At 38.7% G+C, this 18,931-nt stretch overlaps 3 protein-coding genes across 4 annotated transcripts; 2 read left to right on the plus strand and 1 right to left on the minus strand.

The window, feature by feature from the left end:
• Nucleotides 1-1,282: 1,282 nt before the first annotated feature.
• Nucleotides 1,283-5,699, minus strand: LOC111800179 (pentatricopeptide repeat-containing protein At2g37310). The gene is given in 14 exon segments (XM_087126563.1): nt 1,283-1,617; nt 1,724-3,997; nt 4,000-4,257; nt 4,260-4,409; nt 4,412-4,624; nt 4,627-4,754; nt 4,756-4,856; nt 4,859-4,920; nt 4,923-5,101; nt 5,103-5,168; nt 5,170-5,393; nt 5,395-5,546; nt 5,549-5,581; nt 5,584-5,699. Coding segments are annotated over 13 exon segments (1,764 nt in total). The 5' UTR covers nt 5,615-5,699; the 3' UTR covers nt 1,283-1,617; nt 1,724-3,830.
• A 2,303-nt stretch (nt 5,700-8,002) lies between these two features.
• ALS3 (aluminum sensitive 3) lies at nt 8,003-10,040 on the plus strand. The gene is made up of 3 exons (XM_023684195.2): nt 8,003-8,362; nt 9,186-9,431; nt 9,520-10,040. Exons 1-3 carry the CDS (start codon nt 8,129-8,131, stop codon nt 9,832-9,834), a joined length of 795 nt encoding a protein of 264 aa, XP_023539963.1. The 5' UTR covers nt 8,003-8,128; the 3' UTR covers nt 9,835-10,040.
• A 2,862-nt stretch (nt 10,041-12,902) lies between these two features.
• On the plus strand, nt 12,903-18,929 carry LOC111799799 (phosphatidate phosphatase PAH1). Of its 2 annotated transcripts, none has more exons than XM_023683279.2 (11): nt 12,903-13,280; nt 13,672-15,281; nt 15,370-15,944; nt 16,031-16,104; nt 16,763-16,847; nt 16,983-17,069; nt 17,223-17,295; nt 18,052-18,095; nt 18,189-18,317; nt 18,397-18,495; nt 18,585-18,929. In XM_023683279.2, the coding sequence occupies exons 2-11, from the start codon at nt 13,841-13,843 to the stop codon at nt 18,639-18,641; spliced, it is 2,664 nt and encodes an 887-aa protein (XP_023539047.2). In that variant the 5' UTR covers nt 12,903-13,280; nt 13,672-13,840; the 3' UTR covers nt 18,642-18,929. The 2 variants fall into 2 exon arrangements, with proteins under 2 accessions (XP_023539047.2, XP_023539048.2); XM_023683280.2 differs by having other exon boundaries at nt 13,767-15,281.
• The last annotated feature ends 2 nt before the right edge of the window (nt 18,930-18,931 follow it).

Genomic DNA, 18,931 nt, shown 5'->3' on the forward strand with positions numbered 1-18,931 from the left:
TAAGGAAGGATTAACAAGCATAGCTAACCTTTTCATGACCGAAAGATACCTCTTCTTTTTTTCGATGATTCTAAGAATTACCGTCATTAGCTTTCCATTTGTACCTAACCATCAAATAAAAGTAAATAATTTCTTAGCTTTCAATCAAAACCATGCATCAAATGATAATAAGAACGAGAATGGAAACGAAAACGTTAGTTAAAACGTACCAACCATATTAAATAGTTTCTCCGATAAAGAATAAAAATAGAGGGGAGAAAATTATCGATACATATCATTCATTACTAACTATGTATTTAGCCAAATCCATGCTATTATTGACTCCCTTTCTTTTCCATAAGCTGATAGTCGTTGCCTTTTTCTGTAAAACGCAACAAAACAAGCAGAAAAGAGTAAAGGGAAGGGTGGCCCATCCATGGCTCTTTCCTTTGTCCCCTCCAACCTAACACTCTTTCGTCAAAGCCGGTGGAATTCCACAAGACTCAACCACATGTGTAATCTCTCTCTGCGCCAATCGTGGCCCTTGTCTGCAAACCTTTTTCAAAATTCCCAGCTTAGCCTTGTGTTATGGGCAAAATACTTATTTTTTTCAGCAAATTGATAGTCCCACATGGTTTACAAATCATTGCCTCTTTCCATGTGTTCTAAAGTTAGGCTGCATAGTTCTCAATATGGCTGGTTCCAATCTTGCTACACTAACTATTAGGGTGTGATCTTGTTTGATACATTGAAATATTGAAATATTGGGTCGATTCAGGTGAGATCCAATATAGATCTAACTTTCTATTCTTTCGTGAGATCAGAACAGTCCAGGGGACCACCTCGACTCTTCTCTTTTCGAGAATCCATACATCCCTTATCAGTATATGGACAACTATCTCTCGAGCGCAAGTTTAGGTTCAGCCTCAATGGAAAAAACGAAGCACCTAATAACGTATCTTCACAGACCATGAACCACAAGATTGTCTCTTTCATTTTAGGGTGACGAAAGGATTGTACCATTCGAACCATTTTTTCCATATTTTTCTTAGAGGTCTAGAGAAAGCTCCAATCAATAAGATTTTAACTATTGATTTTTGAAATGATAATTAATGTCTTATCTAATATTAGATAAACAGAAAATATCAAGAAGAAAATCGCGATCAAGTAGAGAAGTATGTATAGTTGGAAATTGAAGATTGTCTAAATTTATTCACACAAATTCCAAGATATCTATATTCCATGACATGTATCACAATAAAGTAAAAGATTTAGTGAACAAACTTCTTTTTAAAATGGAATATTATTGTCGGTCATGCATAAGCTAAATCTCTATTTAATTTAATTTAATTTCTTTCACAGATCGTCAATTCATTTTAATACTGAAAGCATTGTTAAATATTAGTGGCAGTAGTGCGAAAGAATTTAATATTAGAAAATTTTCATTTCAATACCTGAAAGCTGCAGCTTGAGGAAAGTTGGATAGTCTCAACCGGGAATGGTCTTCACCAATTTCATCATCAAGGTAAGTGGGGCGGAGGTTTTTTCAGCTGAAAGGCATGATGATTAAGATTTCTGAAGCAAGCAAAGCAATGGGGAATGGCACGCCATCCAGTTAACGATCACAAAATAGATACCCTGTTATAATCTCAAACAGTTGGCTGAATTTTCCCAAAAAGAGGTGGAAAGAAAAGGAAAAAAAAGCAAAGCAAAGCAAAAAACAAAGCCCAGTCACCATTCTTACTTTTGAAAGTGAGAAGTGTCACGCACCTCCGTTGAAAGAAATATTAAAGTGCATTCCAAAATCACCTTACAAGTATACAGAGCATAAAGTGTTGATTTTGTTGGGGTTATCGAATATTTTATGCAATAGCATCGATCTGGACCATTTTCAGCTTTCTTTGGGTATCCGAAGTTAACGAAGCCTACAAGCTGCAGTGTTGTCTAGCTATCAACTAACCATCTTCATCAGGCTACTATTGTATAAAGTTAAACAACCTTTCAACTCGCCACATACTTTGCTCTCATGTCAGAAATACAATCATTCTTCAATCATACTATTGTGAACCTCAAAGGTCCTTATTACTCACCAGCAGAGCCAAATCAGATTCCTTTTTATTGGTACTTGCGTTCGTGAATGTATTTACATCGATGGGTTGAATGCTAGCAGCCCTCGCCATTATGCTTCTGTGAACCTATTGTCCCTAAGCATATCGCTTGGCTCATAAATAAGAGAAGGCATAGTTAAAGACCGGCAGAAAGGACGGTGGTCAATAAAGAAAGCAGTTCGCTAAAGCTAGGTGGTAACACACATGGTGAGATGAAATCAGATATAAGTCGACTAATACTATAGACTTTCCTGTTAAGAAACAACACCTATCAATAAACTGGTTTATTTTAAGGAGCATGCATTCAATGTTGAGGATTGTTGGGAGGGAGTCCCATATTGGCTGATTTAGGGAATGATCGTGGGTGTATAAATAAGGAATGCATCTTCATTGGAATGAGACCTTTTGGGGAAGCCCAAAGCAAAGCCACGAGAGCTTATACTCAAAGTGGACAATATCATACCATTGTGGAGAGTCGTGATTCCTAACATGGTCTCAGAGTCATGCTCTTTAACTTAGCCATGTCAATAGAATCCTCAAATGTCAAACAAAGACGTTGTGAGTATAACGACCAGATCCACCGCTAGCAGGTATTGTCCTCTTTAGGCTTTCCCTTTCGGGCTTCCCCTTGAGGCTTTAAAATGCGTCTGCTAGGGGAAAGTTTCCACACCCTTATAAATGGTGGTTTGTTCTCCTCCCCAACCAATGTGGGACATCACAATCCACCCCCCTTTGGGGCCCAGCTTCCTCGCTGGCACTCTTTCCTTCCTCCAATCGATGTGGGACCACCCCCAAATCCACCCCCTTTGAGGCCCAGCGTCCTTACTGGCACACCGCCTCGTGTCTACCCCCCTTCGGGAAACAGCGAGAAGGCTGGCACATCGTCCGGTGTCTGGCTCTTATACTATTTATAACGACCCAAATCCACCGCTAGCAGATATTATCCTCTTAGGCTTTCCCTTTCGGGCTTCCCCTCAAGGCTTTAAAACGCGTCTGCTAGGGGAAGGTGTCCACACCCTTATAAATGGTGGTTTGTTCTCCTCCCTAACCAATGTGGGACATCAATTTATAACGACCAGATCCACCGCTAACAGATATTGTCCTCTTTGGGCTTTCCCTTTCGGGCTTCCTCTCAAGGCTTTAAAACGCGTCTACGAAGAGAAGGTTTCCACACCCTTATAAATGGTGGTTTGTTCTCCTCCCCAACCAATGTGGGACATCACATTGAGTATCGAAGATGTAGTCAAAATGACTCAAGTGTCGACCAAATGGTGTACTTTGTTCGAAAACTTTAGAGGAGTCGAGTCTTAATTAAGAAAAGGCTGTTTGAGGGCTCTATAGGCTTCGGGAGAGGCTCTATAATGTACTTTGTTCGAGGGGAGGATTGTTGAGGATTGTTGGGAAGGAGCCCCACGTTGGCTGATTTAGGGAATGATCATAGGTCTATGAGTAAGGAATACATCTCCATTGGAATGAGGCTTTTTGGAGAAGCCCAAAACAAAGCCATGAGAGCTTATGCTCAAAGTGGACAATATCGTACCATTGTAGAGAGTCGTGATTCCTAATATTCAAGTAGGGGATGGCGCACCTGTGCGCTTTGCAATGTCGTCTTGTTTTATGTCCCATTGTCTGCACAGTTCACATTTAGCTCATGTTGCAGACTATGTCCTTCTTTCATCAACCCAAGTAATCCTTCCAACATTCAATAAACCTCTGGAGTCCTGTCGTTTGAATTGTCTCTAGCTACAAACTCTGTAACCCTGCCCATGTCTCTGTCCGTCTATTTCCTGGGATCTTCTTCAATACAACTTCTTCCATCAAATACCTATCCTAGCCAGCTTTTTTCCACCTTCCAAACTGTGAATATAAGTTATCCATGATGATATAGTTACCTGTATTTTCAGGCTCGGTTCAAGCAGACTATCAAAAACGCACTTTCCAAGCTCAACATCACCAGCAACAGAAGCCCCATTGAGCAAAGCACCCCAAACTTTTGTAGTGGGTTCAATTGGCATTTTAGAAATAAAGTCAACAGCATCGGAAAGCTTTTCTGCTGGACTAAGAACTCCTACCATGCAAGCATAGTGCTCGACTAGTGGTTGAATTCCATACTCGGGTAACAAGACGTTAAATATCTTCCAGGCTTCATCTAACTCCCCTGAATGGGCATGGAAACCAACACTGGAGTAAAGGCTACTGGATCAGGCCGAATCCCATTTGTCAGCATCTCATAAAAAATTTAAAAAAAATTAAAAAAACTAAGAGCCACATTAGCATCTCCATGGACAGCATAGGCTGAAATTATTGTCCTAATGATTAGACTCTACCTTTAAATTGATCACAAACCAGTCGTGCCCTGTGGAAGTAGCCAGACTTAGCATAGGAATCAATGATAGCAGTGACAACACAAACATTCCCATCGTAACAGTTTCTAACGGCATAAGCATGAATTTCTTTCCCATCTTTTAGAGTTGAAAAATGTGAGAAGATGGGAAGAACGCTCGCAAGGGTTACAGTATTTGGTCTGCAACCATGCACTGCATTGCTCGAAATATATCTACAACTCCAGCTTATTGGTTGCTCTGAACCAGACCAGAAATCACAGCATTACATGTCCTCAATGCTGGCCTTTTCAGTACTCGAAAGAGATCTATTGCTTGGTTAACAACCATGGACCATGTAGTCCGATATCATCGCACCATAGGTAACCTCATCCTTCTCAGGCATTTCTTCAAACAACTCCCAAACATAATCCAAGCTACCGCACTTTTTGCATATAATCCAATAACAGCATTACATAGTGAAACATCCATTTCAATCTGACTTTCATTACGAATCAATGAACTTCCATTCCAAGAATGAGATAGTTTAACTGAGCACAAGCTTGTAAAACAATGACTGCAGTCAATGCATTAGGCCTCAACTCCACTAAACTCAACATCGCTTTATACAGTTCCTTGCACTCCCCATAAAACCAACCCTGAGAGCACTCAGCCACCATCGCATTCCAAGACAATATCTCTCGCAGGCATTCTATCAAACACAATTTTGGCTAAAACCAGCTAATTACACCTCGAGTATCAAAGCATAGACAACAAAAAGATGAGACACAAGCCCTCGTTGAAGAATGAAACAATGAACTTCCATTACCAAAATCAAATTAGAAAACAACAACGCCAACGCTTTCAAAACACAAGTAACCTTAAACTTATCAGGCTTCACATCCATCGATATCAAATTAAACAAAGATAAAAACAGCTTCAGCATATCAGATTGCATATTGTGAAAAGTGTAACTCATAAAAAAAAGCATTCCAAGATAAAATGTTCTCGTGAGAAATGTTACCGAACACATTGTAGGCATCTCCAAGGCTGCCAGATTTTTATCAGAAGGCGGTGACCTTCGATCCGAGGAAATTCTCGGGAGCGACAGAACATAGAACAAGACGAGCGAGAAGCAGTTGCCGAGGCGGACGAAGAGGAAGTCGGTGCGAGCTGGATGAAGCGGCCATAGGCACCGTAGTTCATCCCGTCATCGCGGCGGATTGCTTGCAGAGACCATGGATAAAGGGCGCTGGCGGGAACTGAGATTTGAAGGCTAGTGGGCTTCGCATTCGTCATTCAATTATCGACCCGTTAAGCTTGTGGGTTTACACTTAGGTCTTTAAATAATTGCTAAATTATAGGAAATACCCCTCGCTTTGGGGTATTTCCTAATTTTTCAAACTTTTGGGGGTAAATGGTAATTATATTGTATAAATTAGCTTTAATAATACTCTTTTGAATTTAAAAATACTTCATATTTTTCAAAAATATTAAAAATACCTCAATACTTCATATATGACTTTGCTTTGAGCTTCCCAAAAAGTTACATACCAATGGAAAGAGTATTTTTTGTTTATAAACTCATGATCATTCCCTAAATTAGCCGATGTGGGACTTTCATCATCTAACACGATTTACTTCTCTAACACTATAATAACTCGAATTTATACGCCAATAAATTAATGATAAAATGAAAAAATAAATAAATAAATAAAAATTATAATAATATTCAATATTTTAACTTCCAATTTTATGAAAATTAGAAAAATATGAGTCATTATTTAAATTAGACCCAAAATGTGAGGACGAAAACATAAAAATCTTTTTGCAATATAATATTATTATTTAGATAGAGACGTGAAGCTGCAACTTCATATGGGGAAGGCTCTTTCCAAAAGTACAATGAATTATATGTACTAATTTTATTTATTATTGTAATTAAAAACCCCATTTATGTACAAATAATTTTTTCTTTTTTAAATAACACAAATTTAACCCAAAATAATAATTTTTTTAGTACGAAAATGCAAAAGTAGAGAATTAATAATTTGATTAAATAATGATTTTATTTAAGATCTAAATCTTAGGTTGGTCCATAAACATCGGATCTCGATAACATTTGGTATATTATTATCTTAATATCACGATAAATTATTCCTATAATTTATCGATTAAAAAAAATAACAACGTGAGAATTCAATTTAGCTCAATTATTTATTTTTTAGATAATAAAGAATTTTCATGTTATTTAAATTAACCGTCAAACTAACTCAAAATTTATTTATTATTTTTTTTTTTTAATGAATTTGAATTTGGAAGATTTGTTCACAAGACAAAACTGTCCTTTTTTTTTAATTCCTTAACCGCCGTACGTACGCTGTTCAATTTAATAATTATAATAATAATTATTATTATATCCTGTCGTAATTAATACCTCTACGATGAAAAAACGTTTCTGGTGAAGGTCAACTTGAAGTACAATACAATTGAATTAACTTGCACGATAACGTTATTAATAATAACAACAATTTACTAATTCCTTATTTTAATATATATATATATATATTTATATATTACGAGTTTTTTAATTAAAAAAATAGACAATTATACTATGAGCATGTCTTATCTTTAATCACATGCATCTCAATAAAATTTATAAGAAGTTACTTAACACAAAATTGTTTCAAGTAAAGCACGTTTAATACTTAGTCGTAAATTAAAATTTTAATTGATTTTATATTTTTATTATAAGTGGTGACGTGGTAATATCTAATAAAAATGTTATTTTAAAAAAATATATTTTAATAATTGACTATTATATTATTGGTTAGTGGTAAACAAATACGTAGACTTTCCACTCACATGAAATTGAAAATGTTAGCGTGACACATAAAGAAAAATATACAACCTTATGATTGACCATAATTTCTTAATTTTAAATGTCCACTTTGTATTTTCTCTTTAAATAATCAACGAATAGTCTTACCTTTAATATAACCTCACATGTAAAATCAAATAAATAATTAAATAATCAAATAATAAATAAATAAATAATATATTTTTTAAACCACGGCAAGTTATTTGAGGTTTATATGATCGTCTGTCGACCAAACAGACTGTCCAACTCAAATTATAAAATACGTAGGCTGTCCAAACCATGGCAAGTTCTTAGAAAATTTAAAACTCAGGTTAAATTGTGAGTTGACTTTTTTTTTTTTTTGTCGGGTCAATTCAACTAACCTGAAAATAACGTTATAATCCAATTCAACCGGCCTTTAAAAGATTATTATGAAGATTAGTGATACACAGTGATTATTAACTTAAAATATTATAAATAAATAGATTTTTTTTTTTAGAAAAAAACAAAATACAAAAAAAAAAAAAAAAAAAAAAAAAAAGTAGAGATTTGAATTTGATTGTATTGTGACCTGTAGTCCGATTTAAAAGATTTTTTTAAAGTAATTTATATATATTAAAAATATAGGGACTAAATTATAAATTATTTGAAAGTGTAGGGATTAGATTGCAATTTTAACTTTATTGACGGTAGAAAGCAATATAATGAGATAAGGAGTTAATGACGAAGGGCAACACACCAGGGGGAGGCGGTACGCTAGCAATCACTTTTTGCAAATACCTTATATTCTCCACTCCCAATAACAGAACAAAAATCTCTCTATTTCTCTTTTTTTGCTCTGTTTTCTTCTCGGAATTGGCATGGATCTTCAATGGCTTCTGGATTTCCTTCAAGGCATGACGAAGCCTTTTCTCGCCACCGCCATTGTCGCCGTCGCCGTCGTCCTCTCCTACTTCCAGAAGCTTGGCCTCGAAGGCGAAATGATCTACGCCATTTCCAGAGCCTTTCTTCAGCTCTCTGTTATCGGCTTTGTTCTTCAGTTCATCTTCAACCAGCAAAACCTCGCTTGGATCCTCCTCGCCTATCTCTTCATGGTAATTTTCTCTAATTTTTTTGGTAATTTCCTTTACTAGTTTCCAATCGGTGGATCGGATAGGAATGAATGTCTTGGAACTCCAAAAATTAATCAATTCCTCGCAAATTAGGGTTTAAATTGTAGATGTTGTCTTTATAATGTCAAGAAATTTAGAATTTAGTCGAGAAATTTAGAATTTAGTCTAAATGATCAGCCAGATTTCACCTCCATGGTAGAGAATACTAAATATTTCTTATAAGGATATAGAAATTTTATCTTAGCATTTTATAAAAATCACACCTAAGTTGGAGAGGGATATGAATTATTTATGGCTAGGGTATAGAAACGCCATTCTAGTAGAAGCCTTTTACAAAAATCTCATCTAGGTTGTAGAGGAGTACATAATATTTCTGATAAGAATGTAGAAACTTCACCAGAGCACTTCGTTTTAAAACTGTGAGGCTAAAAACGATAAGTAAGCGATGGATAATATCGATTAGCTGTAGATTTGAGCTGTTATTAATGGTTTTAGATGGATAATATTGATTAGCGGTGGGTTTGGGCTGTTATTAATGATTTCAGGGACCGAGGTGTGTATCAGCATTGCTGGACCTTAAGGAGTAGATTATAAAATTCCAGGACGGGTCAGTTGGAGAAGGGAACTAAAAAAACGTGCCATACATCGTTCTAATTTTATCTAAAATTCAATTTTCAATTATTTTGGATACCAAATTTATTAGCTTCATAAAAAAGATTTATTTTATGCAAAAAGAAAAAACAGAGATAGAGTTCCTGTTCTCAATAGGCTGCTATTAGAGATGATATTGTATTTGTTGCCGCAGGTGACGGTGGCGGGATACACAGCAGGGCAGCGTGCGAAGCACGTGCCTCGGGGGAAGTTGGTGGCCGGAGCTTCAATTTTGGCCGGCACTTCGGTGACAATGGTGATGCTAGTGGTGTTGAAAGTGTTTCCGTTAACTCCAAGGTACATAATCCCTGTCGCCGGAATGATGGTCGGAAATTCCATGACTGTTACCGGAGTCGCCATGAAAAGACTCCGGGACGATATCAGAACTCAATTCAGCCTCGTAATTTCTCGCTCTCTCTCTCTAATTAATAACGATTAATCCAATAATTAACTTAATTCATAATCCGTTATTTATATTCTTAATTTAGGTGGAGACTGCATTAGCTCTCGGAGCTACGCCGCGGCAAGCGACGCACCAGCAAGTGAAGAGGGCGCTGGTGCTAGCGCTGTCGCCGGTGGTCGACAACGCGAAGACGGTGGGGCTGATCTCGCTGCCGGGGGCGATGACCGGACTGATAATGGGCGGAGCGTCGCCGATTGAAGCCATTCAGCTGCAAATTGTGGTGATGAACTTTCTCATTGGGGCTTCCACGATCAGTAGCATTATGTCCACTTACCTCTGCTGGCCTTCCTTCTTCACCGCCGCCTACCAGTTGGAAACCACCGTCTTTGCCGCCGCCTGATTTCCTCTGTTTTTTTTTTTTTTTTTTGGAGTTTAAATGTAAATTCAATTAGGCTAATTTTGGGTTTTTTTCTTTCATTTTTTTGTTTAAAGACAGCTGTTAATGACGATTGGAAATTTGTAATTGACAAAATGGATGGGAAGAACAACAAACGTGAAGAATGGTAAGGAACCAAAATAACAAATAATATGAAAAATTCTAGTCAATTGCGTTTGTAACCATACGATCATGCAAGTTGTTAATATATTAAAAAGAAGGTAGCTCTTTTAATTGTCCAAAAGGCACAAAAATGGGTTGAAAATTAATTGATCGAGAGCTAAACGGGAGAGTTTTGTCGTTAAGTGCTTTGAATGACTCTGTATATTCCCGATATTACTGTAATAGCCTAAACCCACAACGAGTAGGTATTGTTATCTTTGAACTTTACCATCTTTGCTCTCTGGATTTCCCTAAACTTTACCATCTTTGCTCTCTGGATTTCCCTAAACTTTACCATCTTTGCTCTCTGGATTTCCCTAAAGGTTTTTAAAACTCATATGCTGGTTGTTTCGTTCTCCTCCCTAACCAGTATGGAATCTCACAATTCACCTTCCTTCCTTCGAGGCCTACCTAGCATTGTCGCTAACACTCATTCCCTTCTCTAATCGATGTGGGACCTCCTAATCCACCTCCATTCGGATCCCAACGTCCTTCTGGCACACCGCCTCGTATCCACTACCGCCCCGTTGCGTCCTCGCTAGTACTCATTCTCTTCTCCGTGGGACCTCCCAATCCACCTACATTTGGATCCCAATGTCCTTGCTAGTACACCGTCTCATATCCACTATCGCTTGGTGTCTGGCTCTGATTTCGTTCTCCTCATCGTTGGCGGAGCAAAAATATATTAAAGTTTCAGGTATTAAAATTTTTGTTTGTGTCTATTTTATTTTTAAATTAAAAAAATGAAGAATACTCATTTAAAATTTAAATTTTATGTTTCCTATAATTTTAAATTTCACTTTCGGATTGGCAAATTCAAAAATTTAAAATTTAATTGATTTATTAGTACACATTTTAATTTTAATTTCGATGAATTTTAAAATTTAAGACAAATTTACAAGTCCGAGATCGAGTAATTTAATACTAAATTTACAATTAATTTGAAACCCTCGTTTCCCATAAAACACCTCCGAATCTTTCAACACACAATGAACCAAAAAAAAAAAAAAAAAAAAACGAAAAAAAAAAAAGAAAAAAGAAAAAAGAAAGCCAGTCTTCAAATAATAAAACACATCCAAAAAGGATTCCGGCGAGACAAGCGCGGCCGCGCTGGTCGACAACTTTCGCCGGGAAAATCAAATCGGTTTCTCACTGACGTAATTTCCCGGCGGATCATACTCACAGATCACAAGAAACTCTCCGTTAAGGCACCTAATTCTGGCACAGCCCAATCGGAGCGTTTCCTTCCAAATAATCTGTGTGTAATGGCCGCACATTTCGCCGGCGTCACATTGATTATTGTTCATATGATAATGTTGGCCCTCTTCGCCCCACGAGTCCACCACCTTGGACGGCGTCCAGTGGTCCAATCTCCCCCAAAACATATTCTCTCCGTACGGACCGAACGAATGGACAATTTTACAGTCGACGGCGCGTATGGCGCCCCATCGCCGCGCATATCGCGTGAGATTCCTGTCCCAAGTTAACGGCGGAAGATTAACCATCCCTCGATATTTGTTGTGCCCTTCAAGGAATTCTTCTCTGTAGGTTCGCCGTCGGTTTGTTAGAAATGGAACGAGTACGTTTGTAGCGACGGGGAGCGTCAGTGTTTCGACGGTGGCGGCGAGGAAGAGGAGAGAGAGGGAGCTGGCGGCGACGACGGCGGAGAGGATGTAGGACGGCCCCATGAGTTGGTGGTGATGAGAAGAAAGTAGGAGGAAACGGTGGGGTTTTCTTGGAAGGGTTCGGTGGAATCATGTTCGGTAAAAAGGGAAGGTCACGGACTGTCTTATTTCCTTATTTCTTAATTATAGAAATTACCGTTTTTTGTTTGTGGAACGGAACCGTCCGTTGTGGATTTCACGGTCGTATTTGCTTATTTTAACCCTTTTTTTAAATTCTTTTTTTTTTTTTTATAAACTAAAATAAATATACTTTCGTGGGCTTTCGGCCCATAATGGTTTCCGTCCTCTCGTTAGGCCCAATATACAAGGCCCAATTATGGGTAAATGTTCCTTCTAATACGTGAATTATAAGTTTTTTTTTTCCAAATATACCCTTCATATTTGGAAAATTTTCAAAAACTAACCTTGAAAAAAATTTCCCTATTTAACCTAGGAGTTATCAAACATTCTTTTAATATTGTCCACTTTGAGCATAAGCTCTCGTGACTTTGCTTTAGTCTTCTCCAAACGGCCTCATACCAATGGAGATAGTATTCATCGTCACTACCCATAATCTTCCACTAAATTAACCAATGTAGGACTGACTCTCAATAATCCTTAACAGAATTATCCTAAGAAGACGAAGGGAGTGTTGGATGATGAGTATAATCAATGAATACTCTCTCCATTGGTATGAAGCCTTTTGGAGAAGCCTTGCAATGCCATGAGAGCTTATACTCAAAGTGGACAATATCATACCATTGTAGAGAGTCGTGTTCGTCTAACAGAGAGAAAGGAATAAGTGAGAACTAGAGAGAAACGATAAGCTCGATTAAAAAAAATAATGGAATAATGGACAAAAATTAAGGCTAGTAAAAAAAATATTTATAAGAATTTAAATTATAATTACTTTTGAAATATTATGACAAATATTAAACTAAATAAAAATTTATTATACAAAATACTCGCAGCATAAACATTAATATAAAAGAAAAATAATGAATTTAAACATAATTTAATGTATAAAATGTTTTTTAAGGTTTAAATTTGATCATGAAAAGAGATGAAAATTGGCACGTGTTGGGACCAAGAACAGGGAGTGGTGGAAGGAAAAAGAACAGTTAATTTTTTTTAAAAAAAAAAAAAAAAAAAAACATAAAATGACATGAATTTAATTCACGACTTCCACGAGGTTGTGTCGTTGGTCTGGTTCTACCAATTTTGGAGCCAGGAAAAAAACATTAATCAGACACGCAACCTTTCTTAATCTCCAAAACACCCCTCTTCGTGTCTTCCCAAATGCACGAAATCCGTTGGATCCGATCGCTAATTTCCTTCTCAATGAGGTCATTTTGGTATTTGCATCACCCCCGTTTACCTATGTAATGCTTATGGTTATCCATGGCGGAGATTTCTGCTTCTGCTTTTCTTTTCCCTTCCTTTCTTTTTCTTGATTTCTTTGTCGTCCAAATGATTCTTTAAAGAAAATTGGTGACACCCAATTTCCGACCCACCTCTCCAATCTTCAAATTCCCAATTTTTTTCGTTACCGACAGGAGATTGAATCAGAAAACATTGGAGAATGTATGTTCTTTTAGCTCTTAGCCGCCGAAATTGGCGGCAAATCTTTTTAATTTCTTTCTTTGTTTTGAAATCACGTGATCGTGATTGGGTTTGTTTGGATGTTTAATGCGTTCTTGTTCTGGAATGATTTGCTTCAGCTTTTGTGTTCTTTGCCAAATTTGTTTTGGTCGGGTTTCTTTTATGGGGAGTTCATGCAAAAGAATTTGATTTTTTGGATTCTAGTTGTCTGGTTCATTCTGCTGTTTGTGATTAGGTTGCAAATGACGGCTGGGATGTTTTCTTTTTGGTTCATTATGAAGAATTTAGGGCTTGAATTTACTCTATTTCTGCTGCCTTTATAATGGTTTTCTTGTTCTTATTGTTCTTATTGTTCTCCTTGAATTTACTGCAGTAAGTTTTTTTTGATTGGTGTTTATAACCTAAGATTGAAAAGAACTGAAGCTGAGAAATACATTTTCACATGAACTGGGGGGTAAATTATGCCAGGTTTGGTTGAAAGGGAACAAACGAAGGGAAGTGAAGTTTGAGTGAATTGGAGAGGGCATTAAGCGCTTGTCCAAATGAACGTCGTCGGGAGAGTTGGAAGTTTTATTTCTCAAGGAGTTTACTCGGTTGCCACACCGTTTCATCCGTTCGGTGGGGCAGTTGATATAATCGTTGTTCAGCAGCAGGATGGGACTTTTCGCAGCACGCCTTGGTATGTTCGGTTTGGTAAATTTCAGGGCGTTCTAAAGGGTACTGAGAAGATAGTTCGAATATCTGTCAATGGCGTCGAATCCAATTTCCATATGTATCTTGATAACTCTGGTGAGGCGTATTTCGTAAAGGAAGTAGAAACTAGTCAAGGAAGTCAAGCTGATGGAGTTGGAGATGATTTGGTTAAGGATGAGCATAGTACGAATTTCGTAAAAGGTCGACTTGAGCATAGTGTCTCGGACACTACTGTTGTTCAGCTACGAAATGAAAACAGTTCTATGATGGTTGCACGTGTGGAGAGGTCGGAATCTGATGTTGAGCATAGATTCTATGATTTTCAGGATGAGCAGTCGTCTGTGGAGGATTTGGTAGAGTTTTCGGAGAGTGATTCTAATCGATTTGACAATCTCGAGCACGAGACTGAGCCACAAGGTACGGATTCGGAGGTTATTCTAGTGAGTGTGGATGGTCATATACTGACTGCTCCGATATCGGCAACTGAACAAAATACAGAAGACGTGCAATTAAGTACACCTCAGTTTCATTTGGGGCCTGGTGAAGGGACAGAGTTTTGTGAAGACAATGAATTTACTAGTGAAAATGATTGGGCAGCTGATTATATCAATCAGCTGAAGACATCTACCGATAACTCCGTAGCCGATGAAGTCGGTCGTTTAAGCAATGAGTCTAATGGTAGTGTGCACGAGCTAGTGGCGCCTGAAGCGGAGGTCAAACTTGTTTCTCAAGCTGAAGAAGCATCGGGATGTCAAGTTCAGGAAGATGAACTTCTTGTGATGAGTGATTCAGAAGATATGCACATTAGAATTGAGGGGGAGATTTATAAGAGCTGTTTGGAGCTATCAGAATTGGCCAAACGGGTCGGAAACACAGATTCTGAAAACGTTATCTCTCCATCGGAGTCTCAACGTTCAGAAGATAAGCTCAACAAGATCGTTCCATCAGTATCTGAAACCAAGGAAATTGTTATTGATTCCGTAGATAAAAACGGGAGACATTCAAGTTATTCAGATAGCTCTATTGTCAATACTCCGAATCTAAACGTTAAAGCTGGGGGAACTGAGGAAGACACGTTTGGTGAAGAACAAGCCACTTCAGACGAAAAACGTGTTGTTCCTGTTAATCGTAATAACCCTTTGCATAATACACAGTCTGGCGTGAGTGAGCGAGTTGAAAGGATGGATAGCGGTTCACAAGGGCCTGTTGTCGATGACGAGCACCGTGAGCGACACTCGGGGGAATCTCCGGTGGACGCCTTATGTGGAAGAACTCAACCTCATTCAACAAGTATGTTTTCATCGAAACTTGATTACAAATTCTTTTACCTTATTTTGACACGGATTGTGTATTCTCTAATTACTCTAATCCAATGCAGGGTTCGAGATCTCTCTTTGCGGTAATGAACTCCGTGCTGGTATGGGGTTGCACGCGGCAGCAGAAGCGTTCGATGCACATCGTGTGTCTGCTGAGGAATTTGAAAAGTCTATGTCATCGATTATTAAAAACGATAACCTTATCATCAGATTTGGAGATAGGTACATGTCGTGGGCGAAGGCCGCTCCTATAGTATTGGGGATGGCTGCATTCGGAATTGATTTAGAAGTGGATCCCAAAGATACAATTCCGGTGGAGGTTGAATCCGCCCCCTCGGCCACTCCCGCCAGCCGAAGATGGAGGCTCTGGCCTATTCCGTTTAGAAGGGTTAAAATGCTTGAACACAGTGACAGTAACTCATCAAATGAGGAGATTTTTGTTGATTCTGAATCTACTTTACAGAACTTACAAGCAGAACAAAGTCCAAGGTTTCCGAATGGCGTCAGCGAGCCTTCTAAGAGGCAGCTTGTAAGAACGAACGTTCCAACAACCGAGCAGATAGCGTCTTTGAATCTGAAAGAAGGCCAAAACATGATAGCTTTCACCTTTTCAACGAGGGTTCTTGGGATACAAAAGGTTTTAGTCTAGACTCATTATTTATACGTACTCGATAAACACGTTTTCTTGATTTTTGTATGTCGATGCTAAAATTCTTTTAACAGGTCGATGCTCACATTTATCTATGGAAGTGGAATGCGAAGATTGTGATCTCTGATGTTGATGGAACAATTACCAAGTGAGGCTTCTTTTCTCTTTTTGGTCACCACCTTGAAATCCTTGCTTTCTTTCGGGGTAACATGGCTCGGGACAGAAAATAACAGGATTACTAGTTTCATGTTCGAATCATTAGCCATCTATGTTCTCTGGCAAGAGAATAATTGTGAGATTCCACGGAAAAACCTAAAGAGGACAATATCTGCTAGCGGTGGGCTTGGACTGTTACAAATGGTATCAGAGCCAGACATCGGGCAGTGTGCCAGCGAGGACGCTGAGCCCCGAAGGGGGGTGGATTGTGAGATCCCACATCGGTTGGAGAGGAGAACTAAGCATTCTTTATAAAGGTGTGGAAACCTCTCCTTAGCAGACGTGTTTTAAAACCTTGAGGGGAAGCCTGAAAGGGAAAGCCCAAAGAAGACAATATCTGCTAGCAGTGGGCTTAGGTTGTTACAAATGACATTAAAGCCAGACACCAGGCGGTGTGCCAGCGAAGACGCTGAGCCCCGAAGGGGGGTGGATTGTGAGATCCCACATCGGTTAGAGAGGGGAACTAAACATTCTTTGCAGACGCGTTTTAAAATCCTTGAGGGGAAGCCCGAAAGGGAAAGCTCAAAGAGGACAATAACTGCTAGCGGTAATGATCCATATAACTCACGTTAAAAAATTATGTTCTTCAGGTCTGATGTATTAGGTCAATTCATGCCTTTAGTTGGGAAGGATTGGACGCAATCCGGCGTGGCTAGACTTTTTACTGCTATAAAGGTACACCTTCTGCATCCGTTCTTTCATAATCGTGTTTCCGAGATGGCTGCATTTCAGCTGGCATCACTCGAATTCAAGCATGTCGTTTACTCTGCTAAAGCTATTACCTGATGTCGTGTATTGGGCTCGTCTCAGGAGAATGGTTATCAGCTGCTATTTCTTAGTGCACGTGCCATTGTTCAAGCGTATCTTACCCGAAGCTTCTTACTCAACCTAAAACAGGTTTCGTTAATATAAATTGCTCGTGACCGCTTTCTTTCGATCAAAACTTGAAGGATTTGATTCGTATCATCACGATCTCTCTTTCTGCTTGATTATGTGCCCTTATGTTCATTTTTTCCCCTGAATTTGATTGATGGTTCTACTATGCTGCAGGATGGAAAAGCTTTACCGAACGGACCGATTGTTATCTCACCGGATGGACTATTTCCTTCGTTATTTCGAGAAGGTGAGATCTTGTACGCCGAACGTTTCATGATTATTAGTTTAAATGAAGGTTAGATCTCTGATAAGTTGTCAACATGAGTACTGTGCCTGCACCCAATCCCGAAGCATCTCGTTCTAAAATTAAGGACCTTAGATAAATCAGGTAGTGCTAACAAGGACGCTAGCCGTAGAATCTTCTAACACTTGGAAGAAGGCACTATTAGCCTATAAACCATCCGAAGAAAGTTTTAAAAATCTTGAGGGGACAATATCTGCAAGCTGTGGACTTGGGCTGTTACAAATGGTTTCAGAGCCAGACACCGGGCGATGTGCCAGCGAGGAGGCTAAGCCCCGAAGAGGGGTGGATGTGAGGCGGTGTGCCAGTAAGGACGTTGGGCGCCAAAGGGGAGTGAATTGGGGGGTCCACATCGATTGGAGAAGAGAACGAGTACTTGTGAGGACGCTGGGCCCTAAAGGGGGTGGATTGTGAGATCCCACATCAGTTGGGGAGGAGAACGAAACATTCTTTGTAAGAATGTGGAAACCTCTCCCGAGCAGACGCGTTTTAAAAACCTTGAGGGGAAGCCCAAAGAGGACAATATCTGCTAGCGGTGGGTTGGGCGGTTACACTCATCCTCTTTCTTAATCCCACATGCTTCATATTCTTTTTCTCTTGAGTATGCTTGGAAATGCACAAGTTCATATTCGTTCTATCTTCGGTTTTTCTTTCCTTATCGACATGATATAATCGACTTCGGGTTTCCTCTATCTATGGCAGTGATAAGACGAGCACCCCATGAATTTAAGATCGCGTGTTTAGAGGTAAAAAAGTTGAATCGAACAGCTGATCTTCATGATTATTCGTATTGGTAGGACGTTTTTCTTATTTTTGTTTCTGATGATAAATAAATGCAGGATATTAAGAAGCTTTTCCCTCCTGATTACAATCCATTTTATGCCGGGTTCGGCAATAGAGATACCGATGAGCTCAGCTATCGAAAAGTCGGGATTCCAAAAGGAAAGATATTTATAATCAATCCCAAGGTATCCAAATAAGCGTTTTTCACGAACTTCTCGTGCCTTGACGTTCATTTATAACCACGAACTTCAAATCTGTTTACAGGGGGAAGTGGCCATTAGTCATCGCATTGATGTGAAGTCTTACACGTCTTTGCACACACTTGTTAACGATATGTTTCCACCAACCTCGCTGGTCGAGCAGGTAAAGCATATAAAATCCTTAAAGATACCCGAATGCTGGTTTCATTACGTTAGCACTAATGCTGCTGTTATCGTTTTGTGTCCGTGCAGGAAGACTATAATGCATGGAATTTTTGGAAAATACCGTATCCCGACATTGATTCGTAGTCGTTGCACGGAGAAGACCGTTTTCTTGCACGAGATAGAAGTACTTGAAGTTCTTCACATTCTCCCTGTTTTCTTCAACAAGTAGTTTTGACAGAGAGCCACAGGAGCAGTGTTTGGAGCTGTAGCCATTTGGGTGGATCCAGCAAGTTCCTACGGAGTAAAAGTAAAATTGTTAGTTGAATTTGTCTCTTAATCTTGTCTTTTTCTGCTTCTTTTTTTGGTTATTTTACCTTGAGATGCACGTAATTCATTAATTTACAGAATAATCAACGAACTTTTGTTCTTGCTCA

The sequence above is a fragment of the Cucurbita pepo genome, chromosome 8 (assembly GCF_057944985.1).
Source record: "Cucurbita pepo subsp. pepo isolate OVF chromosome 8, ASM5794498v1, whole genome shotgun sequence".
NCBI classification, from domain to species: Eukaryota; Viridiplantae; Streptophyta; class Magnoliopsida; order Cucurbitales; family Cucurbitaceae; genus Cucurbita; species Cucurbita pepo.

Excerpts from the sequence above, each read along its gene's own strand:
- ALS3 (XM_023684195.2), top strand. The coding sequence starts at position 8,129 with ATGGATCTTCAATGGCTTCTGGATTTCCTTCAAGGCATGACGAAGCCT. Across the intron at positions 8,363-9,185 it reads TCCTCGCCTATCTCTTCATG|GTGACGGTGGCGGGATACAC; the intron begins GTAATTTTCTCT and ends TTGTTGCCGCAG. Across the intron at positions 9,432-9,519 it reads TCAGAACTCAATTCAGCCTC|GTGGAGACTGCATTAGCTCT; the intron begins GTAATTTCTCGC and ends TTCTTAATTTAG.
- LOC111799799 (XM_023683279.2), top strand. The coding sequence starts at position 13,841 with ATGAACGTCGTCGGGAGAGTTGGAAGTTTTATTTCTCAAGGAGTTTAC. Across the intron at positions 15,945-16,030 it reads GGGTTCTTGGGATACAAAAG|GTCGATGCTCACATTTATCT; the intron begins GTTTTAGTCTAG and ends TTCTTTTAACAG. Across the intron at positions 16,105-16,762 it reads GTTGATGGAACAATTACCAA|GTCTGATGTATTAGGTCAAT; the intron begins GTGAGGCTTCTT and ends TATGTTCTTCAG.